Source organism: Triturus cristatus, chromosome 8, assembly GCF_964204655.1.
Source record: "Triturus cristatus chromosome 8, aTriCri1.1, whole genome shotgun sequence".
NCBI lineage: Eukaryota > Metazoa > Chordata > Amphibia > Caudata > Salamandridae > Triturus > Triturus cristatus.
The window spans coordinates 998,222,630-998,250,423 of NC_140591.1; the positions used below are offsets into that span (position 1 = coordinate 998,222,630).

Consider the following 27,794-nt stretch of genomic DNA (forward strand, 5'->3'; position numbering starts at 1 on the left):
GCTCTTGCGGCGGCTGACGCACGGCAAGTTGGTGGGGCTGAACCTGAACAGCTCGTTGAGAATCTGCCCCAGAGGATAATTACACTTATGAAGACGCTTATGCCAGCGAGAAGAGTTAACTGGGACAAACTGTCTGCGTGCAAACAAAAGAAGGGCGAGAGTGTCTCCGATTTCTTTACGAGATTTGAGGAGGCATTCATCGATCACAGTGGTCAGGCTATGAGCACTGAGGGAGGTCAGCGGCTGTTTGTTGATAAATTTGTATCGAATCTGCTGCCTGAACTAAGCAACAAATTGAAGAATTCTGAAAGTTCGTGGGCTGTTTCTACCACTGCTCAAATATTCAGGTCAGTCAGGTTGCCCCCCACCCCCTTTGGTCCTGATGAAGATCCGCACGGCCAAGGTCCAAATCTCCTAAAGGCCTTAAGACGGGTCGAAACGTCGACGCTTACTTCTTATTACCTGGGACACACATACAGTCCTTCGTGCTAGACCACTTGTTGGGTCTTTTGAAATACAAAAATATGTTTCTGCGATTGAGAATTGTGACCAGGTTTACTGGACGGTGAATTACAACCGATCCTTATTGTTGTAAACTAAATGAATGTCTTTACCACTATGTTTCCATTCTTTGTTTCACCTACTCACCCTTTAATCACTCTCCTTTGACGCACGTTCCTCTTGGAGCAACCTTAAAACTGCCTTACTCAATAATAAATGAATATGTATAATAATTTAAACAAGGTTGGATGTTGTTTCTTTGTTGGATTGAATTGTATATTGAGTATTGTGAGCTCCTTCCTTTAAAAAGAGTTTTGGGTCCTGAGCTCAAGATCATAAAACTCATTGACTAAGTGAAGCAATTGGCTCACTTGTATTAACTAATTGGTCAAGGACCATTGTTTTTGGTATCAAGTCGACACCCAGGTCCCCAAACCATGGGTTACCCCATTTTTGTAATGGCTACCTTTGTGCAGGCAAGTCCTGCGAGGGTTTAATTATTTATTTGTTATGTGTCTTTGTTTAATTTGTCTAAATTTGGTTTAACATTATTGTTTTGCCCATATCATTCACACAATACTAATAAGTGTCCGATCTTGAGTAACTGGACTATGTCGGAAAGGGAGACACTGTCGTACAGTGAAGATTATATCGATAAACTATTGCAGTTACAAGGAGGCAATACCCTTCTAGGCATTGCCAGTACGGGGATCGATCTAACACTTAATGAAAAAATATCTAGACTAGAACGTCTTGAGAAGAAACTAATTAGGACCAGATTACATGGACACACACTGGCCAAATATCTTCAGTCAAATGTAATCCCTGTGGGACTCCAAGTAAGGAATGAACCCGCTATCTTTCTTGACAATCCCAAATTCAAAGAGAATTTTAGTTTTGTGTCTAATAACTGCTCAAGGCATTGGATGGTGCTAGGGATAGAAACAGCAGTAGAAGAGGTACAACGCCTAACCAAGGAAATCACTGATTTAAAAAAAGAGATTATTGAGGACAGGGCTCTAGTTAATGCTAAAGAAGCGTTAGAAAGACTAGAGCGCACTATTCAGGAATTTGACACATACACACAGGCAACCAAATTGGACAAAGTGGCTAGGGACATCAAGTTCTATGATAAAAAGATCACCTACCCTTACACACAGGAAGGCTATTATATAAGGGAACAGCAGGGTACCTTTTCAAGTAGAGACAGGAGCGGCTTCAGAAGATACGCCACCTTCTCTGGCTCCTCATTCGGCAGTAGTTCAGGGAGTGACACTGAACGCCCAGGACCTAGTGGAGGCCCCTCCACGACCGGTCCTAACCAGTCCACCCAACAGCCCCCTTTTTTACCAGAGGAACCATGGTGGGGCCAACGAGGCCGAGGACGCCCCTGGGGGAGACCCAGGGGGAACAGACAGACATGGAATCAAGGGAGAGGCCAAACAAGGAGACAGGCACACTTCCAACAGGAAACACATGGCGAGATCCATACACGGCGACAGCATTACAGATGGTAATCCATAAAAATGATAACCCTGTTATTAATCTGTCGGACCATTTACTAACACCAAATGAACAAGGAATCCTTGAAAAGGGTTTGTCCTTTGTCCCTACCAATATGCCTAACAATTTCAACTTGAAAGTCGAATTACACCAATTTTTCCGGAAGTTACGGTTAAGATACCACTTCCTTAAAACACCAAGTAACCCTATTTTCTCAGCCAGTGGACTGAGACCACCCTCTAAGTTCACCCCTCCGGCATCCCTGATGCCACATAGACTCTTAGCGTATGAGCAAGTTGTAATGAAAGATGTGGACACCATACTGTCTAATAGACGATATGTCCCATACAATATAAGTAAACAAGAACGCACAGCCCGGGATACACTGAAAAGTAACCTTAATATCGTGATTAAACCCGCTGATAAGGGTGGCGCCATTGTTATACAGAATACCGAGGACTACAAGAGGGAGATTATTTCCCAGTTGACTGTTGAAGGTAATTATGTTAAATTACGTAAGGATCCTACACAGGATATAAGTAAGGCTATAAGCAGCCTTACTAAAATTGCCCTGGAAAACGGATATGTAAACAAGCTGGAACATGATTTTCTAAACAACAAACACCCCAGATTGCCCACAATCTATACCCTGCCTAAAATACACAAACGGATGCAAAATCCTCCAGGGAGGCCAGTTGTGGTTCAGTTTTAGAACCACTATGTAAGTACATTGACGTGTTTCTAAAATCTATAGCGGAACATACCCCAACCTATTTAAGGGATACCATGCAAACGATACAACTGTTGGACGAATACCCTTATGATCCGAATGTCCACCTACTAGTGACGATGGACATAACTGCCCTTTACACAAATATTCCACAACTGGCAGCCCTTCAGTGCATTGAATTAGTACTTAATGCTAGACCTGCACCACACCAAGTCCCTACCGAATTCATTGTGGATCTACTAAAAATTGCTATGACCCAAAATTACTTTACTTTCCTGGACCAATTCTTTGTGCAAACGAAAGGCGTGGCAATGGGGGCCAGCTTTGCTCCAAATTTGGCGATTATTTACATGAGTGAGTTTGAACATCGGTATGTCCTCAACCAACTAAATCCATATAGTAATTGCATTGAGCTATGGCGTCGATACATCGACGATGTTGTATTTGTCTGGCGAGGCAAAGAAGAGAATCTTAAAAAATTCCACCAATGGCTAAATACTTGTTCCACAGATATTCAATTCACCATGAACTACAGCAGAGAAAGCATTGATTTTCTTGATATCACTATTAAATGTGACCCTGAATTAGGTAAATTATACACCACATTATTCAGGAAAGTTAGTGAAAGAAACACACTATTACGCTACTCAAGCCATCACCCCCGGAACCTTAGGGATAATTTACCCTTTGGACAGTTTCTCCGGATTCGGAGGAACTGTTCAAAAAAAGAAGACTTTTTTGATGAATCAGCTGGTCTATTGTCTAGACTAATAGACCGCGGTTACCCAATCAGGCTTTTGAAGAAGGCACGGAAGCGGGCCTGGCATAACCACAGGGAATTCCTATTAACTCCCAAATCTAAAGAAAAGAGCAATGAGGAAAGGTTGGTGTGCGTGACAACGCTTAACACCAAGAGCAATGTCATTAAAAAGGCCATTAACCAGCACTGGTACTTAGTTGCGGAGGAACTAGGTAATATACCCACCCCGTTGCATGCCTTTAGAAAAGGTAAAAATATTAGGGATTACCTGATCAAATCCCTACTACCCACTAATCAAATATCAGGACAGACCACTTTATGGGGTACTCCTATTATGGGACACCACAAATGTGGTTCATGTAAAGCTTGTGTTCTGACTAGAACGATTAATCACTTCACACACAACAACCAAACCTACACACTAAAAGAACACAGTAACTGTAACACATCTGGGGTGATTTATGTGATTACCTGCCCATGTGAACTTCTGTATGTGGGCCAAACTATCCAAAAAGTGAAGTGCCGGATACTGCAACATTGTAGTCGTATCCGTTGCAACACACCCGGTGCTCCTTTGGTGGAACACTTCGGTAGGTTCGAACACAAAGCTGACAGCCTGAGGTGGTGGGTTTTGGAAAAGGTAAAACCGAACCCTCGAGGTGGCAACTTCACAGACATACTGAACAAACGTGAGTGCAGATGGATCCATTCCTTAGACACTGTAGCTAGAGGGCTTAACGAACTTGAGGAAATTAATAAACAGGTTTCCATTATGAACTGTTGATCTAGCCAGCTATTCACTCTCGACACCCTGTATCAATCCTGACTGCCACAGCAGCTTGTGGTATAATGGTCCCGGTTACCAAATCTGTTTTAACATTTAGTCTGTATTTGTAGGGCACCAATTGTTATTTATGTTGATGTATATGTCAATTAAATGTTTACATATATTTTTGTCTGTTTTCACGCATATTTGCTATATGTGTTTTTCCTCCGATACATGGATTGTTTATATGTATATGTGGAATCCTTCTCACTAAGTATGCTATGATTATTACAATTCCATGGATTTTTAAATTTTTTTTATTTACCTTTTGTCCATGTTGTTCGAATATATTAAATACTGCACCATCCGAATTAATTATGTATCTATGTCAATGACTCTCCGTAAGTTTTCGGTCAGTCTTTCAACTCTGTCTACTCCCCGGTAACCGTCATTAACACGTAGACGGTTGCCCCGGTAATTGTACGCAGACGCGGACGAAGCTCACACCGAGCGGGAGCTTCGACGGAGACGGACGCTCCGTAATAGTCAGCGCATACATTGTGCCTTTGGGTAAGATTAATTCCATCCTAGCCCTGGGATTAATTAAATTAACTCCTAGCCCCCTTTCCAAACCCAATTAATTCTATTTATTTTTAGCATTGAGTGAACTACACGCCTCGTTGCCACGATAATACAAGTGACTGACCCGAACCAGACAGCAGCGTCTGTTGCGGTAAGATGGTTTTCCCACTCATCTAATGAATATCGCTAACATTAGTATCGGTTGGCCCTTAATCCTTAAAATTGTTTATTTACATTACGCGCTAACGTTTAATGGGTCTAAATGCTCCTCTTAACACCTATGAGCGTTAGTCCAATGTCATGAGTTCTGGTCACTTGTTTAATTAAGCACACACATTGTGTGACTCTACACCGATGGTGTAATCTTTCAGTAATAGTGCGTGTAGGTTACACCGCCCATACTTAGAATTCTTTTATCCTTGATATTCCCCACAGCATGGATTTATTCCCCACAGCTTGAAAACTACCTTTGACACGCAGTCCTCCATCCATTGGAAGCCTGGTGACCCCTATTGAATTGAAATTCTTAATTCAATCAGGTACACGATTAACTATGACGTACGTGTTTTTAGTGTTTGGTTTTAATTAGGACAACATCCTTACATCCCCTTGTTTTAACATTCTAGGTGGATGTTCAATATCTTCACCCAGTCAGGTTGCCCCCCACCCCCTTTGGTCCTGATGAAGATCCGCACGGCCAAGGTCCAAATCTCCTAAAGGCCTTAAGACGGGTCGAAACGTCGACGCTTACTTCTTATTACCTGGGACACACATACAGTCCTTCGTGCTAGACCACTTGTTGGGTCTTTTGAAATACAAAAATATGTTTCTGCGATTGAGAATTGTGACCAGGTTTACTGGACGGTGAATTACAACCGATCCTTATTGTTGTAAACTAAATGAATGTCTTTACCACTATGTTTCCATTCTTTGTTTCACCTACTCACCCTTTAATCACTCTCCTTTGACGCACGTTCCTCTTGGAGCAACCTTAAAACTGCCTTACTCAATAATAAATGAATATGTATAATAATTTAAACAAGGTTGGATGTTGTTTCTTTGTTGGATTGAATTGTATATTGAGTATTGTGAGCTCCTTCCTTTAAAAAGAGTTTTGGGTCCTGAGCTCAAGATCATAAAACTAATTGACTAAGTGAAGCAATTGGCTCACTTGTATTAACTAATTGGTCAAGGACCATTGTTTTTGGTATCAAATATTAGCTACGGCCCAATAATACGAAAATAGAGAGAAAGAAGAAAGCGAACGAGCAGATAAGAAAACGAAGGATCTTAAAACTAAGGTCTTATTGCAGCAAGCGTATCCCCCGCGCTCGATTCAAAATGACTCGCAACAGCAAAATCGATTACAGTCACAGTTTTCTAGGTCGCAGTCGCGTACGGACTCCTCTACACCACGAACTATGCTGGGGTATAATCAATGCGCATATTGTAGGGGTGAGGGCCATCTGAAGTTTAATTGTCCAGTTTTGCGTGACCGAAACAATGGTGTTTCGGCTCGAGGAGGTCGTAGTGGTCCTCCACAAGCATCACGTGGTAGAGGTCGCGGTGTTACTCAGAATCAGAATGAGCGTTTTGCCACTTCATCAGACTCGCAAAATTGCTTTGATCGGCGCGATTTATCGGCTGGTAGATCTGCACAGTATCATGTGGACGACTATTATGTCGAGCATGATGTTGCTGCTGACGGTAATTATTAGGACAGCCATAGACAAAGAAAGGGAGTGGTATCGGTTCCAGTTGATCAGAGAGGGCCTTACGTCGCAGTTGCCACATTGGGCGTAGTTGAACCTTTTCTGTTGGACACTGGTGCAGCGAAAAGCTCCATCATGCATTCGAAACTCCCTGGCGCGCCTTTGTCTGGCTTAATGAATGTTTCCGTTGGATTCTCTGGCGCCCCCGTTAGCAATCCAGTTTCTTGCCCGTTGCCCCTTACAATTGGGTCTCGTGAGTTAGAAGCTCCTTTGCTTTTGACTACTGGTTGTGGTGAGAATCTTTTGGGCCTCGATTTGTTGAAGCGGTTATATGCGACTTTGTACTGTTCTCCTGCGGGAGTGGAGCTTACGTTGGGTCAGAGAGTGATCTCTCCTATGTATTTGTCGACTGATAAGCTCCCACCGGAATTGAGTTCTCTTCCTAAGTCTTTGTGGGCGACAGGTCCCAACGACGTGGGCCTGTTGGATATACCACCTTACGTTGTCCAATTGAAATTAAATGTGCGACTGCCACGCATTCCCCAGTATCGTATCTCTCTTGATGGAGAACGAGCACTATTAGCGATCATTTACGATTTGATCGATAAAGATGTCATCAAAGAAACTCGGGGTAACGTGTGTAATAGTTCTGTGTTACCTATTTTGAAACGAACTGATCCATCCAAGCCTCCTGTGTATCGTTTTGTTATTGATTTAAGGGAGGTAAATAAAATTGTGATTCTACAGTTTCCCGTGGTGCCTGACATTACAGCGTTGTTGACTCTGATTCCAGCTTCTGCATCATGGTTCTCGGTAAACGATCTGAAGAATGCTTTCTTTAGTATTCCGATTGCTGAGGAAAGCAGAGATCTATTCGGTTTCTCATTAGGTGGTCGCAGTTTCAGGTTTAAACGCGCACCTCAGGGCTACTGTGAGAGTCCATCGATCTATAGTCAAGCGCTTAAGAGCCAACTTGATGCGTTTGTGTTACCGGCTGGTGCGGCCTTGATTCAGTACGATGATGATCTGTTGGTAGCTGCTGACACTGAACAGATTTGCAAAACTGCTACAGTATCACTGTTACAGCATCTATGTGACTTACATCACAAGGTGTCACCTTCTAAATTGCAATATTGTTGTCAAGAAGTAACCTATCTCGGTCACTTATTGTCAAAGGAGGGAAGAAGGTTGACCCCAGAAAGAATTACAGCGATCGCTCAAATGACTGTGCCAACAACTGAGAGAGATGTGCGTGCCTTTCTAGGTATCACGTCATACTGTAGACAGTGGATTCCAAATTTTTCACTGTTAGCGAAGCCATTGATAGCTCTCACGTGCAAGGATGTTTCGACTCCTTTGCCATGGACGGAAGAATGTCAGAAAAGTTTTTCTGAACTGCGTGATGCGTTGTGTTCGGCTCCTGTGTTAGGTACTCCTGATTACAGTAAACCATTTACACTATACGTTCACGAGAGAGAAGGTTGTGCGTTGAGTGTTTTTACGCAACAATTTGGTGGTAAGCAGCGTCCATGTGCATATTTTTCCTCGACCTTAGACCCGGTAGCTAGAGCGTTGCCGAGTTGCTTGAGAGCGACAGCGGCAGCTGCGGTGTCTATTCGACAATCCGCAGGTCTGGTTATGGATAATATGCTCACAGTGATGGTTCCGCATGCAGTTGTCACTCTCCTGAATCGTACAAAAACTCAACATCTGACGAGTGCAAGGTTGTCCGGTTACGAGTTGACACTTTTGGCAAGTCATATACAGATCAAGCGTTGTAATGTGCTGAATCCGGCGACATTGTTGCCGACTAATGTGGAATCAAATGATGTACCACCACATGATTGCTATTTACGAACTGAGGAAGAAACGAAGGGTCGTGTGGACCTGAAAAACACTCCATTGATAGACCCCAATGGCACTTTGTATGTTGATGGTTCATGTTTTAAGTTGCCGAATGGTGATGTGACGACTGCGTATGCTGTAGTGACGTTGAGTACGGTTGTGGAAACTGCGAGATTGAGTCAGAATTCAGCGCAAGCGGCAGAGTTGATTGCGTTGACGAGAGCGTGTGTTTTGTCTAGAGGAAAGCGAGTGAATGTATTTACTGACAGTCAATATGCGTTTGGTGTTGCACATAGCTTTGGTCGACTGTGGAGAGAGAGAGGATTTATGACATCGCATGGTACGAAGATCCAACACGGACAGCTTGTGAACGACCTTTTGGATGCACTTACATTGCCTAAACAGGTGGCAATCATTAAATGTAGTGCGCATCGAAAGGTTACGGATGATGTTGGTCGTGGTAATGCATTTGCGGATGAGATTGCTAAGGAAACGGCTAAGGATCTTGCGTCCCGAATGTATGTTACGAGTTCAGTGAGGTGGCCGAAGGAGACTGGTATGTGTGAAGATACTGTTGAGAGCGTGAAAGCAATTCAGAATGAGGCCACTGAAACTGAAAAGACCAAGTGGAAAGAAAGTACGGGAAAGTTAGACACCCATGGATGTTGGGTTGACTTGTCGGAATGTCAGAGGTGGATGTTACCGGATGCATATGTGCTAGCCGTTGTGACTATGGCTCACGGCTTGTCACATATTAGCGCGAAAGGTATATGTAGGTTGTTGTCTCCTGTATGGAAGAATGATGGTATCGCTAAATGTGCTGAGAGAGTGGTTAAGAGTTGTATGGTGTGTTTGATGTATAATCCTGGCAAGGGCACCCCCACTCCACCCGGCCATTTTGCTCCTCCTACGTGTCCCTTTGAGGTTATCCAACTGGACTTCATCCATATGGAGAGATGCAATAAACTGAATTACGTTTTAGTTGTGGTTTGTGCGTTCTCCAGATGGATAGAGGCCTATCCTCTTAAGGATAATACTGCCCTGTCCACAGCGAAAGTCCTACTGAAGGAATACTTTCCTCGGTATGGAATGCCACGGATTGTGTGGTCAGATAACGGAAGTGAGTTTGTGGGAAGTGTGATGCAGAGTGTGTGTAAGGGCCTTGGAATTCGACAGAAATTCCATAGCGCCAATCATCCTCAGGCAGCGGGTTTGGTTGAAGGGTACAATGGTACTCTGAAACTGAAACTTGCAAAGATACAAGCTACGACTGGTTTGTCATGGCCTGATGCTTTGCCTCTGGCTCTCTTATCAACCAGGGCGACTGTGCACTCTCGAGTAGGGCTTAGCCCGTACGAGATTGTGTTCGGCCGCCCTGCAAACATTTGGGGAGTCCCGAGGCCTAAGGCCTTTGATAGCCTTGAGTATCCAATGTTAATTGATTATCTTCATGATCTGACTGCTAAACTGAGGTTAATTCATCAACAGGTCTTTGAAGCTTTACCGGCACAGACAGAGGGTCCTGGACATCGGCTCCAACCGGGTGACTGGGTTGTCACCCGCAATTTTGGCAGAAAACGCAACTTGGAGCTGAGATTTGTGGGTCCCTTCCAAGTATTGCTGGCTACAAGGACTGCAGTTCGGTTGGAAGGCAGAAAGAACTGGGTGCATGCCACCCATACTAAAAAGGTTCCGATCCCTTCACCAGCAGATAATTGGGTGAAAACTGGTATTGCGACAACGGAAACCGAGACCCCTCTATGTTACGTGCCGTTTAGCGATGCTCAACCTGTAGGAGACAATTCATTGCAGCCAGACACATCTGTTGAGTCATCAGTTTTGGAGAACTCAAGGTCTGAATTGTCATCTGATCGACTGAACATTGTTTCACCAGCTGAACAATTATTTGAAGAGCAGACTCGACCTGGAAGAAGTCGATATTTTCTTCGTTCACATGACAAAGACTAATAAAATTTTTCTATATTTTCCTTTACTGTTGCCACGAACATTAAGAACAATTGCATCCTTATTCGAGTTCCTTTTTATGTGTATTTTTTGCAGCTAAGAGATTTTTTTATTAAGTTGGAAGTTTGTTTAAGAAAAACTATCATCCGGGTTAACCGTAGGGCCGTGCGGGACTTCCTTCTGTTTAGCAGGTTCCTGATACTAGGTCAGTTACCTTTTGTCGATTCCTGGGAACTCCTGGGAATTGATAATCGCTACTCAGAACGAAGTGCGTCAAGGACGTCACGGACGGTTTTTAGAGGATGGCGTTCTCTAAGCTGTTGGAAGTAGAAAGGATGTCGGCGCAAAGATCAAAATTGCATAAGATTGTACGAACGAAATGCTTTTTGTTTCAGGTATTTCTACTGTTTCTGACTGTTTCTATGTTATTGGTGAGCGGAGTGTATTTTGGAATACAGTCGTTATTGCCTACCATTTCACCTACTTTTTCTCCTAAACTAGGTTCCATTACTACCGTTTCTCCACATTCCTTTCATCCTCTGCCCCAACATGAACAGGTTAGGCGTGCGGAATTCATGAATAACTCCTTCGTTCAACTCCTACATCAGCATCAGTTGGTGATGAATACTACCAACTGTTGGGTGTGTTGGTTAATGCCACATACCATGGATAGGGGTATTCCGTACTTGGTTCTTCCTTACAGCTCCCAGGGGTCAGCTCGAGCATTCCAAACTATGTTCCGTAGTGCGCTAGATTCCTACCCCAGTCGAGAGCCACGTTCTGCAAATTTTGGTCCTGGTCCGTACCACAAGCCTTTGGTGATAGCGATTGCTGATCTAGATTGAGATATTTTTGATGCATCGCTTATTCCAGATGAAGAGGTACAAGCATATAAAGATCTGAGTGAGGCTGAGTATAGTATGTCAGTGGGTGATAGACAGCTCAAGAGCTCGTCTCCAATATGGATCGTACCCCACCTCGGTAATTTCTGCTTGAAAGGTCTTGGTCGAAATCCGAGAGCCCAGCTTGGGGAGAGTGCTTGTACTGACACGTACGTTTTACAGAGGCTCTCTTCCCCTGTTTTCCTGACTGCCAAGGGTACCTATTTCGTATGTTATGAGCGTGCATATACATGGTTGCCCCGTGACTTCTCGGGAACCTGTTATATTGCAAATCTTTTGCCACCGACCTTTTCGGTTGCCTCAGACTATCACCAGACTAGAGTTGTGAGAGGCGTTATTAGCGACGAGGACACTGCTGGTCAAGAAGCAGGAGATTTCTTTAAGGGTTTCTTGCCGTTTTGGGGACCTATGGTCAATAGTAGGAACCTGAGACAGTTGACCCGTGTGGTAGAATTGACTGCTAACATAACTGCGATTGCTCTTGGTAATTTAACAGCAGAACTTCAGGCGGATAGACTCATGACGTTGCAGAACCGTATGGTTCTAGACGTTGTTCTTGCAGACAGAGGTGGTGTGTGCAAAGTGATTCATTCGAGCTGTTGCATTTTCATTCCTGACAACGCTCCAACCGTTTACCAAGCCATCTCGAAGTTGCATAAGATCTCCGAGTCCATACACGTGGACGAAGGTAATTGGACGCTTCTAGGATGGTTTTGGAGCCTGATATCAACCTGGGGTTGGAAGATTCTGATGATCGTAGGGGTTGTTGTAACGTTTCTGTTCACGTGTTGTCTTTGCGTGCAGTGTGGTCCTGCCTTATGTGGCCTCTGTGCTACAACGTGTATAAGACGGCCATCAGTTACCAAAGAGACGTTGATGAATAGAATGATGTTCCAGCAGCAACTGAACGATTTGATGAATATCGAAATCGATTCTGATCTCGACTAGTGCTTGCCTACATGAGGGCAAAAGGAGCGTCTGAGGTTCCGTGAGAATCGGACTGACATTTTTGGGGTATGTTCGAATATGGACGAGTTTGGTATCTACGAACCGCAAATGACGAGTTTAGTGGGTGTACGCGTTTTCGCTACGCTACTATGTACGGTTCGTCTCATTCCTGGGCATGCCCATCTGAACCCTTGGGTTCCATTTTAGATACGGTATCCATTTTGTCTCTTGCCCTCAAGTAGCCAGCGAACGGACACTGTCCGCTTCGTGACCCTGGGATTCCCAAGCTTTCGTGGAGGATATATGTTCCTTTGAAGGTGTTTTTATGACGAGGGGGATGACACGGCAAGGGCAGATGGTTCCGCTCGAGGCTCATTTTGCCGTGCTAGTTTATTGTTTCAGTCGTGCATACATTAGGCACGAGTCCTTTGATTCTGCAATCAAGTTTCCGATATTGCTCTCTACACTGTTTTCTAAACTGGTGTGCATCCTTGTTTTTTCCTTTACATCTGTTTCTGTCCCTTCCTCCAATTCGTTACGGTCAGAATGGAATGTGCTTAATGTGGGGATAATGTGCTTTTACAGTTGGGAACCGGCAATGCTGCTGTAATTATGTTTCGGGTTTTTGAAAACATGAATGCGACCTTTTTTGAAGTTTACTGTGGGAACTGAGTTGTAACCTTTTGTTCGCCATGCTGTTCAATGACGAAAATGTGTATAAAAGGAGCGATCCACTTTTGCAATTTGAAGCAGTCTCTCAGAACCTACACGTTGTGTACTTCTTGCGATTTCTGTATCCCTGCAGTAAATAAATGCTGATCTTTGACGCCGCAGGAAGTGTCCCGTGTCTCTGTGTTTTGTACGCCGGAACAGGTAACCCACGAAGGTTTCAGGTGTTGTCCCCTGGCACTGCTGGGCCTTAGAATAGCCCAGTCCTTCACTTCACCTCGCCTCCCCCACCTGAGGGGTGGGGTGGGCAGGCTGGCACATCCCCTGTCCTTGTATGGGGTTTCCGGGCAATCTTCCCGCCAGAGTGGGGGGTTGCAGTGGCCTGGGGAAACTCCTAGAGGCGGCAGGCCTTTGAAGCTTCCCTTTGCTCATCCTGGGGGAGGAGATTTATCACCTCACCCAGGATGTGCATTGTTGCAGGCCCGGGAGAGCAGGGGCTCTCCCACACAGGGGTCCTGCAACGTGTCTGCTGTGTGCTGTGTGGCAGCCTCAGAGCAGACGTGGATTGTAGGTTAGTTGTAAGGGGGCATCTCTAAGATGCCCTCTGGGGTGCTTGGTACATTAAATCTCACACTGGCATCAGTGTGGGTTTAATGTGCTGAGAAGTTTGATACCAAACTTCCCAGTCTTTAGTGTTGCCATTATGGTGCTGTGGAGCTCGTGTTTGACGAGCTCTCAGCCCCATGTACTCTTAAATGGCAGCACTGCACTTACAGTGCCCGGGAATGGACCTGGGTACTGTAGGGGCACAGGGCTCCTGCTCCTGTGCCCACACCATGGGCATAAGGCACCCAGCCAGAGGGGTGACTGACATATGCCTTGGCAGTGTGGGTGTTGGGCATGGCACACAGAGATGTGTGCCATGTCGACTCTTCATTTTGTCCTGCACCCAGACACTCAGCCTGCAAAGGCAGTGTGTGTAAGGGTACAGGGCCCCTAGGGGTGGCACAATGAGTGCTGCAGCCCTTAGGGGCCTTCCCTGGTCACAAGGCCCTGGGTACCTAGGGTACCATTTACTAGGGGCTGACATGTGGCCAGGGTTTGCCAATTTGGAGTTTGTGTGTTTTAAGGAAGGAACATATGCCCTGGGCACCTGATTGGCAGGAGTCCAGGGTACACTCAGTCAAAGTACATTCAGCAATTTAGCCAAAAGTGGGGGCATACCATGCAAGAAAGATGGCACTTTCTCACAACCGGGGACTCAGGGGAGGAACAACAGTGTCTGCTGTGAGTCAGTGAGCTAATTATATTTACTTTACCACAATGCCATATGAAGTGCAGACGCATAGTGTAGACCCGGCCCTGATGAATAAGTGTTGGTGCTAAGCACCGGAAAGCACTGGCACAAATTAAGCAGTGCTTCTTGTGCCCCATAGAGTTGCGCTCTCCCTGCCTAATCAGCCCACTTGCACAGAGCGCATATTGGGAACTTTAAGGAGCGCAATTGCACAGTCAAATTTTGTTCCTCACAATTATAAAAGGGCCAGTCTTATAAAACGGATTTACCGAGTGCTGGATCAAAGAACGCCATACTACCGGCCGGAAAAGTTAGCAGATAAAATCACTGTGGGAAAAAGGCTGCATTGTAGCCCAGACCGCCTTCCTTGACCCCTCCCAAAACTCAAACAAGGAGCATCACATCTGCCTCCGTGCCCCTGCCAGCCAACATTCTAAATTTGTTCCTTCATTCTCCTCACCTCCTTCCTTCACCCCGCCTTACAACATCACCCTTTACACTTCATCACCCGATCAAAGCAAGTGATGAATATATGTGCTAACTCCATGGAAAAGAGAACACCATGCGGAACACCACCAGGTAAATCAAATCTGCACAGCTATGACCCATTACGTGGGGTTTAACTCTTAATTGCATGGTACCTTCTAATTGGGCCATGGTGGGCTACCTACGGCACCTAGTGATAGATTACCACTCCACCACACCTACAAATACATAGCAGGGGCACTTCACCACACTTTAATGTCAGCAAAAGACAAAGAATGGCAAATTTGATCAGAATGCAAAAGAGGGAGGTAGTGATATAGTATTGTATTGTCATTTGTATAGCTTTTTCCTAATCCTTGATACAGCCAAAGTGCAGATATGGCAGCAATGCTGCTTTGCGTTGTTTTCTTAATACTTTGGATCTATTTGAAACATCAGGCACTATTTAAACAGAAACTGATAGCTTCAGGGCGTTCAGAATGCAGCAGTTTGACTTGTCATGAAATCCTGGAAATTTGATAGCTTCTCCAAGGCTTGCTGTAAGCTGCACTTATTGCCAGTTTCTGGACGGATTCATTATATGGCTCTCTGCTTTGCTCATAGAGCCTATCACAAAACAATCCTCATGCTGTTTCTGTGTTTGCTTCCAAGTATAAGCAATCCTTTCATTTTGGTTCTTCCTTCTGCCATAAGTCTCTTGATTTAAAAAGGCTCATAGGGGTGAGGAAGTTCCTTCTCTTTCTTTGCTTCCTCTATTTGGAATATACTGTCTTCACCAGCATACAATAGAGAACCTTTCTATGTTTAGAAAGGCTCTTAAAATTATTCTATTTTGTTGATTATCTCTATATATTTTTAGACGTTAGTCAGTTCAGCTTTAAGATGCCTTGCTGTGTTTGTTGCACTTTTGCTTTTTTAGAAGTAACTCAACTCATATTTTGGGTGAATTGTTTTTCAGTATAGAGGGTGCCCTTAGGCACTAAATGCAGGGTTGGTGGCAATTTTAGAAAGAATCAAGCAGAAATCATGGGCTGTGGGTCTTGTCTTTTGGAAATGGAACATTGTCACCAGAGGGCTAGCTCAAGGTGTTTGACCACTAACCTAAGGACCACTAACCTATGGGTAGACTGAGAGATAGCTCAGCTATGGGAAGCCTGAACATATAATTTATGTCTAACCAGAGGCATAACTCTGCCATCTAAAGAAAACTCATCAATGATAAGTTTCTCAGAGCGCATTGAAATAAAGATATAGAATTTACTTTAGCATATCCCTTGTATGTTTTTTCTCCTGGAAGGTGTTTATATAGAGGTAGTACACAAGCACTCCCAGTGTGTAGACATTGCACCACCGTGTCTTGTCTTTTGAGACAAGTGTGGTGTTGCAGTGAAATGCTTGAGAAACCTTCTTCTGCTGCCAAATTAAGTCTGGGTATGTCAAAACAGCATAATTCTGATATTGTGTATAATAGGCTACTGTAAGACCTAGTATCATTGGTGTGGTTTCGCCCTACCCTTTTGCCTTCAGACCTCCTATTTTTGCTGACTTTGTTTTAGCGGGCCTTTGGACACTTTACCAATGCAAACCAGTGCTAAAGCCTGCTGCGGCATAGCAGGCTTTCAACAACCTTGCATCTGCACCTGGACTCCGCCATCTGTGAGTCTACCCTGCCAAGTGGTGCCACCCGAGTCCTGGACCCTTGGAAGTGGGCTTAAGGTGCTTTACCAGTCTCTGTGGATCACATCTCCTCTTCTGTGTGTCAGAACCCCGAGCAGAACCGACACACCTCCACTCCTGCATGGATTGGACCCACCGACACGCCTTCGAAACTGCCTCTGTGCAACACATCCGCACTGCACTGGGCACCTAGCCTGCCACTTGCCTGTGGCCTCCAGTTCCTGCTTGTTCCAGTCTGATCCAGATGCTGCCATTTGAACAAGTGACACTACTGCTGCCCAGCTTTTCCCGCTCACCGTTCTTCCTACCAACAGAAAACCCACCCACTGAGGACCTACTCAATACAGGCTGTAGCGTGTTTGGGCTGAATGGGTATTAAAAGCAAGCCTGTCTGCGCCCCTCAGCGCCTTGACCGCACCACGACCCCTGGTCCTCCCACCCCCTGCAGATACACCATCACTGAGCTCTACACTCTCGACTCCGGATGCATGAAACAAGCACTGCCATTGTGCTTACCCACGCTCCACTGTAAGACCTTTCACCTGCACCCACTGCCACTTAAACTGCCACAGCACACACACAAGCCCACTGACCATTCCCACCCTGAACACACAGCAGACACCACCTGAACAAATACACCAACTTGCATATACCTTTCTCAACACAAGCTCAATATGCAAACACACCACACAGATTAGTCACCTCATCTCCATCCTCTTCCTCACTGAGACCTCGCTCAACCCCACTTTGTGCCCGACATTGCCACCACACTATCCGAAGGATACAAGATCACCCACCACAACCACATTAACAAGCCTGGCAGAGGGATCGCAATCATACACAAGGAATCCATCCAATGCACTTCCACAAATGACAACATCACCCCAGCCATGGAACACCTCAACTTCCGACTCCAAACAGACAACAAAATGTCCATCAGTGGCACCCTCGCCTACCGTCCTCGAGGACCATGTCCATCCTTCTGCAACTTCATCGCCCTGCCTCACCAAAGACTCCAACAACTACATTTCCCTCACCGACCTCTACTTTCATCTCAACAACCACAATTATATCAATACTACCAAACTCCTCGACACCATGAACAACATCGGAATCACCCAACTTGTCCACGACCCCACACACACTGCAGGACACACTCTAGACCCCATCTTCACCTCCAGCGACTGCATGAGTTACACCCGTAGCACCAAACTCACCTAGATTGACCACTCCATCGTCCACTTTAATATCAACCGCTCATAGATCTGTGCCCAAAGTCTGCCCAATGTCCCCCACCACAGCTGGTGCAAAGTCTCAAAGGACACATGGATCAATGGCCTAAAATCCACCCACCCATCTCCTCAAACAACCTAGACCAGAATGTCAGAAACTTCAATAACTGGATCCCCAACATCATTGCTCTCATCGGCAACAACACCCACAGAAGGTCCCAGTTGTGGATGTTCATCGCTAGTGGGGCAGGAAAAGGGGAGGATGCAGGGCAAAAAAAATAAAAATCACTTACCTGCCAGCCGGCCGCCGCCTCTCTTCCGTCCTCTCCGTTATCTTCCTGGCTTCTGGTCGCACAGGAAGCACTCAGGCTTCCTTAAGCCAATCACGGCGCTCAGATGGGGAATAGGAGCCTGGGCATGCTCTTCATCCAGGCTGTAATGCAGCCTGGGTGGAGAACATGCAAAGTGCGCATGAATGTTTGGCCGGCCCCAGAGGACCGGCCAAACATTCATGCGCACTTAGGAGGGTGGCATCACTCCTCCCAACCTGCGCTGCCCAGGCTAGATCCGCCCCACATAACTGCAGCAGCATGGAAAAATAAAATGATAATAACATTGTGGTAGCACTTTGAAAAACCCCTTACTCTAGGCTCGACCTAAAAAAGGCCTTAGCCTCATGCATCGAATCAAGTTCAAATAACAGCCAAGAGCTCTTCAATATCATCAAAGAATTCTCCAACCCCCTCAGCTGCAGCAAACAACATTACCCCCTCACAGGATCTCTGCAACCTTGCAAACTTCTTCCACGACAAGATCACCAACATCTACAGAAACATCAGACCCTAGCCCAAGGCCCCCGATTTGTTCAAGCAACCCAATGACTCCACTACGACTACAGGCCTCTGACTGGAGCCAGCTCTCCCCACAGGACACCGCCTCCATCGGTCCACTCAGGGGCCTCAACCGACCAATGGCCTCACCACATCTAAGACATAGGAGAAGACCGGATTAGCCACGTACTCACCACCTTGTTCAACATCATTGCCATGGCCACCTTCCCCGAGGACTGGAAACAGGCAGAAGTCAACACCCTACTAAAGAAAATATTGGCAGACCCCAACGAGAATATTGACTGATCTCCCTGCTCCTGGTCCTAGACAAAGTATTAGAAAAAGCCATCAACCAACAGCTCTCCTCACATCTGGAAAAGAGCCTCCTACTGGAGTTCGCCTAATCCAGATTTCGCAGCAACCAAGGCTCTGAGATAGCCCTCATAGTGGCAACAAACGACATCCGTGCCCTACTCGACCAAAGAGAGACTGTGGCTCTGATGCTCCTAGACCTCTTGGCAGGCTTCGATATGGTCTCCCACCATACATTCATCAAAAGGATTCACTAAATAGGCATCCAAGGAGCCCCTCTCCGATGGATCGCCTCTTTCCTCACTGGAAAAACGCAAAAAGTTCACCTTCTCCCCTTCACCTCAGAACCCAAGGAAATCATCTGTGGAGCACACCAAGGATCCTCGCTTAGCCCTACCCTCCTCAACACTTATATGACACCTCTGGTCAGCATCGTCAAAACCCATGTACTCAACATATCCTACGCCGACAACACAGAACTCATGCTCTCCCTCTCCGAACACACCACCAGCACCAAGACCAGCTCAGCACTGACAGGACAGAGGCACTGATTTTGGGAAACAAAATCTTCCCATGGGATGCATCCTGGTGACCTTCAGAATTCAGACCTACGCATACCCGCACTGACCACGCTAGGAACCTAGTCATCATTCTGGACAAGCTAACCATGACGATGCAGTTCAATTCCGTCTCCTCCTTCTGCTTCTTCATCCTCAGCATGCTATGTAAGATATTCAAATGGCTACCCCAAAGTTAAAGACGCAACATCACCCAGGCCCATATCTCCAGCCGAGTTGTCAAACTAGAGAGCAACGCTGTGGCTCAGCTCAAGGAATTTTGTAAGGCGAGAGGGCTGTCTGCTAAAAGGATCATCAAGAAGGTAGAGCTCCAAAAGGCCTTGAAAGCATGGGCAGAGACCCACAAGTTGCCAGTCAAAACAGAAGACCAGGAAGAAGAGGAGGAGAGATCAGAGCAGGGCCTACAAAAGGGTCTTAGAATACACCCTGTTGAGGAGGGGGGGTAACGTACTCCCAGGACTGAATACCCCCTCCCGTGCAAGGAGTAGTGAGTCCTCTCACAACTTGTTCCCAGAGTAGCTGGGGTAAAGGAAGGTAGAGAGGCAGTACAGACTAGAGATTGCTAAGTTAAAGATGGAGGAAAAGAGACTGGCCATGGAAGCAAAAAAACTTGCCATGGTAGAGAGAATTACTGTGGAGCGTTTGTCTCATAAGAGGAGCCTTAAGGAGCTGGACATCAATGCCAGAAAGGCAGAGACCAGCAGTTATGGTGGCAATATTTATTTAGTGCCCTCTGGAGACAAGAGGGCCCATATCCCCAAAAGGTCAGGTACTTGACTTTGTTGTGGGGAACGATATTGGCAAGTGGTTTGAGGTTCATGAGATAGCCTGACAGATGCAAAAGATTCCTGAGGGGGGCTGTGGAGGGTGGAGGGGGTAGTCTGTGGAGGCATATCCCTAGCGAGGGGAGGGACACCCTATTGGCTCGCTCTATGGCTTCTTTATGCAGCAAATAGAGTGGAGACTCAACACAAGAAAAATCCCACAGCAATTTAGACAAAATATAGTCAAATTAAAAAAAAATCTTTCATGCCATAATGACAAAAATCCAATCAATAGAACTGGAGATATTTTAAAGATTTCAGGTACGTAAAGTTCCTAAAAGAACACAGTGCCACTCACAAAGGACCAGGTTAATCCAGCTGAAACAGTTACCTTCAAAGTCCAGTGCAAACAGTTCAGATCACGGTGGAAGGAGCAGTGAGGAGCAAGGAAAGAGTTGCGCACAGTCGTCAATGTAGCCCAAAGAGCAAGCCAGACGTCCCAGACTGTTGTGGTTGTAGAGCGAAGAACCCTGTTGGGTGTCACGGACGGTCGCTGCTGCAGCGGAACTTTGGTGGTCACTGAGAGTTGTTTTGTTTTTTTTAAACATATTTTTTATTGGTTTTTGTATCATATATGTCACATCTGTACATTATGCATCATATATAATCATTAAAATGTATCATAAGTACATACATTTTATCATCTCGATGTATCCGTTCCTTGTACAGTGGCAGTGATTCTCGTGAGTTTGCGAATGTCCACTGATCTTCCGTGTTATTACAGCAGTCTCAGTTCTTGGTTCTTGACTGTACTTATTAAAAATATTTCAATAAACCCGCCTGTAACTCCAGAGAGTTGTTGATGATGTAGAACGAAGTGCAGATCTCACGTCACCGGGTGTTGATGGCGGTCGCTGTGGCACAAAGAGTAGGATTCATCAGAGCTTCTTGTTGGTTGGCGTAAGATCTTGGCGCAAACTGACCCACTCGTTTAGAGGCCCAAATGTCAGGAATTCTCCTGGTTTTCTTCTTAGAGGCCACACCAAGGGTCCAGAACCTGAGGGGCACCTCTTGGGGGTCACAAACTCACTCCAGCAGAGGACAGCAGGGCTCAGGCAGGTCTAGTTACAGGTGCAGGCAGCAGGTTGGCTGGGAAGTTGCAGTGAGCCCCTGGAGCTTCAGTCACTGTAGTTCAGAACTGGAGGTCAGTCAGCTGACCCTTGAAGTCACTTCAGCATGGGATGAAGGGTGCAGGTTCAGTCTTCCTTCTCCGCAAGTAGGGCAGCAGGCAGTTTCGCAGCAGAGTAGCAGGCCAGCAGTTTAGCAGTCCTTCTGGCAGCAGAACAGCACAACAGTCCTTCTGTAGTATCCACATGTCCAGAGGTGTAATAGGCAGTTGGGTCTGAGGGTACATTATTTACAGCTAGTACTTTGAAGTAGGGGAAGTTTCTAGAGAATTTCCATTGAAGTCCTTTAAGTTTTGTGGCTCTAAGTTGGCTCCATGAACAAGTCGTTTGTGTGACGGCAGGGCACAGCCTATTCAGTTGCAGCCCCTCAATATTGCCAGTTGAAGGACCATGTAGGCAAACCTAATCCCTTTACTGTTTTGCTGTCGGGGAGGAATAAAGAAAGTGCAAATACCAACTACACACAATCATGTGATCCCGGAACGGGCTGCAGGCACCAAATAGATAAGACAGGAAAATACCAACTTTCTAAAACTGTAATTTTCAATTATGTAACTTAAAACCTAACTTTACCATTAAAGAGGATTTTTAATTACAATTTCGCAGATACCAAACATGAAATGTTTACCTGTTCCCAATCAAACCTTAGCAGTTATTAAATGTAATAAGGCAACCCACTGTTAGCCTATGGGAGAGGTGGGCCTCACAGTAGAGAAAAATACATTTAAGAGTTCTCCGTACCAAAGCATGTAAAACTTAAAAATACATGTCCAACTTTTTTAATACACCGCATCCTGACCTCTGTGATGTTGAGGGCCTACCCTAGGGGTGACATATGTATTAAAAAGGTAGGTTGGGGCATTGCCAGGTCAAAATGGCAGTTTAAACTGAACATGCAGGATGCAATGGCAGAACGGCGACATGTTTAAGAACTACTTAAATGGGTAGCAAAATGAGTGTTGAAGGTCCACTAGCAGCATTTAATTTACAGGCCCTAAGCACAAGTAATACCATGTTCCTATGGACTTACAAATACATTGAATGTGCCAATTGGGTGTAAACCAATGAATAAACCATTTAAAGGAGAGAGCACGTGCATTTTAGCACTAGTTAACAGTGGTAAAGTGCACAGAGTGCATAGGCCAACAAAAAATAAGATCAGCAAATAATGGAGGAGTAAGGCAACAAGTTTGTAGGAAGACCACCCTAAGGCTGACAGGTCTAACATTAGGCCAACTGCAACTCCATTTGCTTGAGAAGCTAAACACACCGGGACGTATTTGGATTTAAGCCTCATAATGGAAAAGCACTCTCACCAGATCCTGCTTTACATTAATAGAGTATATTCCACCATATGTACAGCAGAAATGTATGTTTTCAATTGTAGGCTACACAGGTTAATACTGGCATTCTCTGTATGAATATATTAGCAAGCACTTAGTCAATGAGTTTAAAACAAAAAATCAGGATTCCGCTCCATGGATTGATGTTGGAAGGTCCACAGATGCAGGATCTGAAACAACTTTCTTTCTGGGTTTCTTAAAAAGAATGAGGTTTACTAAACAGCCTGGAATCAACCTAAAATGTGTTGTCCAATAAATCTTACTTTTAGCCATTGAGAAATATCACCTTGTTCAGGATTCGCCACACACAAATCACATACAGTAGTCTCATTTCACCAAAACTATTGCAGCTGGACTTGCATCACAAGGCCTTGTGCCTACACCAGTGACATCAATAGAATATTAGAACATTGGCATGTTAAGATCTCCATTGAAGACAATAGAGCAGCAGCAACATATAAAACCTGGTATAGGCTCACTGCTCTCAACATTACAATATCTTAATACAGAGCCTCTGACTCTCACTCTCTCTGGATAGGGCAGGGGAAAGCGAAAAGCAGAGCCTGTGCAGCAAGGCACATAGAAGCCTTCCATCCTCTCTTCTCCCGTAGCTCACAGTGCCACTGGAGCCTTTGAAGGAGAGTGGGGAGAATTCTGTTCAGCTCCTTGGTCTCCCCGGCTTGGGTGAATCAGAAAAACCAGTCTAGCCGTGCCCAAGGAGAACCAAGGGCTGACTTCAGCCTACTTTCATAGCTATTGTTGTGAATGTTCAACAGTTTTCAGCCGTGGACCTGTGTGTGTCCGTTAGCTGCTGAAGTTTCACAGCAACAACTGTGAAACAAAGGCTTCTGAGCCATGGGGGTTTCAACCTCCTCAGTCTCTGGGAGGCCTTTGTTGTTTTTTTTTAATTAGGACATTCTGCCCTCATGGGGCGGAATGTTCTAATAACCACATAGCTTGCCATAGTGGGCTGTACCGGCGATTAAAGGTCCTTGCATTTGGCTCAGGCTTTTATGCTGAAGAGGGCCTTCAATGGCTGGTATAGCCTGCCACGGTGGTCTATAAGGCTATATTACATCACATTATTACTGAGCCAAGTTAAACTTCGGTAAAAGACACCAGGCAGCTGTTATCCCTGAAGAAACTAGAAACTATGGATATAAAACTGCAAAACAAGTAAAAACAAAAAGTTATTTCAAAGTTTCAAAGAAGCAAATGAGCGACAAGTGTATGAGAATAAAAAGTAAACAATAGTTTGTAGTTACAAACGCTTGTGACCCCCTAAATGATTCCTATTCCATCACTTACAGAACCACAGAAGGCCTGCCCAACACTTCTTTCAAGGTTCATGCTGAGGCAAAATGTGCTGTCTAACAGCGCCAATGGCTGCTAGGTTCTCAGGAGATGGCATGTCTGAAAGCTCAGATTTACTCAGAAAATCATATCTACATCACTCATGGTCACCAATTGCGCATAATAAGAACTAATCACTGCAACATAATACCACTTAAGACTCCAACATTAGATATGTGAATATGTGCTTAGGCAACTACAGCACTCTACACATTGTGTTGATGTTCCAGCAATACAAAAGGCCAAACTGATACCTCATTCTACGTTCAACTATGTACAATGTGAGACTTTTTGCCAGGTAATATTTTCCTCTGACAATGCCATTTATTGTCTACACGCTTACAAAGCAATTGGATGTGCCTCTTAGAATCTGAGAGCTGCACAAGAGCCTCTTAACAAACAGAGCTTTAATAAGGCACTATCATTCAACTGTTGTAACAGTATCATAATTTCCTTAAAATGTGGTGGTACAACACTGCATGTTGACTTCAATCAAATAGCAAATGTACTCATAAGACACATCACAAAGCTTTGCTAGCAAAATGCACCCGCTGCGGATGATTAAACAATAAATACCACACTTTAAAAAAAAAGGCTGGGTCAATCACAGTGATATAAAACAGTAAAAATGCACTGATTTTAAAGAAAGGAAAATTTGTAAGTAAAACTGGACTTACGCAAATATGTGGTAGATTTCTTCTGATCTTCCATGGCGTAATCTTAATATCCAAGCCCCTGGATTTGCCTTCAACTGAAAGTATCCCTACAAAGAAGCAAGAGAATATAACAACTAAATTATTAGTACTAATGAGACACGAAAAAATGTGCAAGCCCTTACACATCAGTTGGAATTCTGGAAATGGTTTGTGACAGGGTTTGTACAATTCACCAAAGTAAAATGTGGCATGCTTCTTCAAAGAGTCTACAGTGCACTAACCAGTGTCCCTGCAAAAAAGCATGAGAAAAGGAGAACTATGGGTCTTATTTAGAGTTTGTTGGACAGCGTACTCCGTTGAAAACATGGAAGATGTCCCTTCTGTCGTATTACAAGTGCATTATTGTCACATAGCACTCTAGGTGCAGCGGATGGGACATTTGCCACCTTTTGATGGAATACCACGCCCCTGCCCTCTCAGTCTTGCCCTCCATGTTCCATTGAGCTGCCACTATTCCCCCTGCCCACTATGGTCAGCTAGTTGCCTTTGTCCCTAACCTCTCCACCCTGCCTACCATTGTCTTGAGTTTATGCCAGTAATCCATCTTTCTATCCTCCATGGTCCACTGTGCTGCCCCTCCCTCCTGCCTGCCATGGTACGCTGTGCTGCCCTCATCTTCCTGCTGTCTGAGTTCCGCCCCTACCCTCTGACTTCTACCCGCCATTGTCCTCTGTTCATGCCCCTGCCCCTTCCCTTTTACCCACCATGGTCTGCTGCGCTGCCACTAACTCAGCTTTTTATGTGTGGTCTGTTGTGTTGCCACTGCTTCTCCCACCTGCCCTGTGTGGTTAGCTTGCTGCCTCTGGTCTCTCCCACATTCCTTCCATTGTTCATGTGTATGCCCTTGTGCTCTATCTGCTGCCCTCCATGGTGCATTGAGCTTCAATGGCCCCTTATGCCTGCCCTTCTTAGTCAGTTTCTTACTCCTGTCCTGCCTCCTCCTGTGGCCCTCCAGTGTCCATGTGCAGGCTCCTGCTCCATCCATCCTGCTCTCCATGGTCTGTTGTGCTGCCTCTGCCCCTACTACCTGCCGTACATAGTCCATTGTGCTACCTCCCCTGTGTGGTCAGCTTGCTGCCCCGGTTTCCTTACCCCTGCCCTGAGTCCAGTTTCCTCCTTCCCTCTATGGTCAGTTGTGTTGCCACTGCCTCTCCCTACTGCGCTCCATGGTCCACTGTGCTGCCGATCCCCATCCTGCCTGCATGATCTATTGTGCTGCCACTGCCCCTCCCCACTAGCCCTGTATGGCTAGCTTGTTGCCCCTACCTCTCCCACCTCCTGCCCTCCTTTGTCTGTGTATATGTCCCTACCCCCTCACTCCTGCCCTCCATTGAGTTGCCACTGTCCCTACCTCCTGTCCTCCATGGTCCGCTGTGTTGCTACTCCCCCTTATCTGCATGGGCAGTTGTGCTGCCACTTCCCCTCCCCACTTGTCCTGCATAGTTAGCTTGTTGCCCCTAACGCCTCTGGTCCTCCGTTGTCTGAGTCTATGTCTGATCACCTCCCTCCTGCCTTCTGTGGTCAGTTGGTATGCCTCTGCACACTCCCGCCCTCCATTGGCTGTTGTGCTGCAACTGCCCTTTTGGGCTGCCCTGCAAAGTCACCTTGAGGTCCTTGTCTTACTATCCCTGAACTCTGTTGTTCATGTGCATGCCCCTTTCCCCTCCTTATTGCTCACAATCATCCGTTGTGCTACCACTGCTCTTGTGCCTGCCCTGCTTGGTCAGCTTGCTGCCCTTGTCCCCTCCCTCTGCTCTCTGTTGACCATGTGCATGCTCCTACACCTCCCTTGCCGTGCATGGCCCTGTTGTACCGCCACTGCCCTCCTGCATGCCCTATGTGGTCAGTTGTGCTGCCACTATCCCTGCTGCCTGCCTGCATGGTCAGCTTGCTACCCCTACAACCACCCTCCTGCCCTCCATGGTCTAACTCTGTGTCCCTAACCTATTCCTCCTTCCTTCCTTGGTCTGTTATGCTGCCACAGCCCCTCTCTCTGGCCCTCTATGGTCTGTTGTGCTGCCACAGCCCCTCTCGCCTGTCCTGCATGGTTCGCTTGCTGCCCCTGCCCCCTTCTCCCTTGGCCTTGCCCTCTATGGTCTTCGGTGCTGTCACTGCCCCTTACACCTGTCAGTTGTGGTCAGTTAGCTGCCTCTGCCCTGCTTGGTCCCTCCTGCACTCAATTGGCAAAGACAGTGCCACTGTCCTTTCCCTCTTCACTATGTTATAATGAAGAACTAGAACACTAACATTCTGTATTTTGACACGTGTGGCACACCTGAAGTCATCTTGATGGAATCAAAACTGTAAAACTTAAAGCAATTGCTTTGGAAATTAACAAAATGAGGGGAGTCTTTTTTCTCATAGAAATTATGGTTAATACTCGAAAAAGCTAAAATTAGGACACATTTTCTCAGTTCTCAAACAGTAACAAAGGCTTTGAAACAAGTGACTGTTTTTATATTTTTTATTCAATTGATCACTTGATTATTTGTTGCATGAGTTGCTTGAGCGCTCTGCTCACTTCTGTCATTGAGCTCTATTTTGGCAATATTTGGGCTACTTGTGGGCTATTTTTCTCTGGCGGCTATCTTGGGAGACTTTTCCTTTTTTTTTTAAAGGATCAAGCTTTCTTATTTCCTCTTTTATTGAAATAATCTCCTTCGGAAATGCTTTCAGCTTTACAGCTTTGATTCTATCAAAATGGCATTCAGGTATGCCACAGTTTTGTCATACATTCAGTATATTAGAACTCTAGCTGCTCATTAGAACACTGTGGTGAAGTGGTAGCTATTCACCAGGGAGTCAACTGGCGGGCTGCAGTTGTTGTTGTATAAAGTGCATGTTACAGTCTGCATGTCAGAATGTTTTATCAAAATGTATGAGGAAGATATTTGAGACCTCATAGAAAATGTATCCTAATTTTGCTTTCTACAGCACCAACCATAATTTCAATGGCAAAGTGAACCCCGCCATTTCGTGTATTTCTAAAGGAAATGTTTATGTTTTACTGCTCTGATTTGGTCAAGATGGCTTTAGGTCTGCCACACTTTTGTCAAAAGTAAGAATGTTAGCACTTCAGTAGTTCATCAGAACACTTTGGGAGGCTGCTGTAGAATACTGGGAAATCAAATGACAG

The 27,794-nt window shown here is 45.5% G+C and overlaps 1 protein-coding gene across 2 annotated transcripts in view; it reads right to left on the reverse strand.

Moving 5' to 3' along the window:
- Nucleotides 1–27,794, reverse strand: part of UGGT2 (UDP-glucose glycoprotein glucosyltransferase 2) — a 1,472,699-nt gene that overhangs the window by 351,767 nt on the left and 1,093,138 nt on the right. For both annotated transcript variants that reach the window (XM_085622547.1, XM_085622546.1), the window contains one exon: nt 24,620–24,705. In XM_085622547.1, the coding sequence (XP_085478673.1) occupies nt 24,620–24,705 (86 nt within the window). The remainder of the gene's footprint in view (nt 1–24,619; nt 24,706–27,794) is intronic.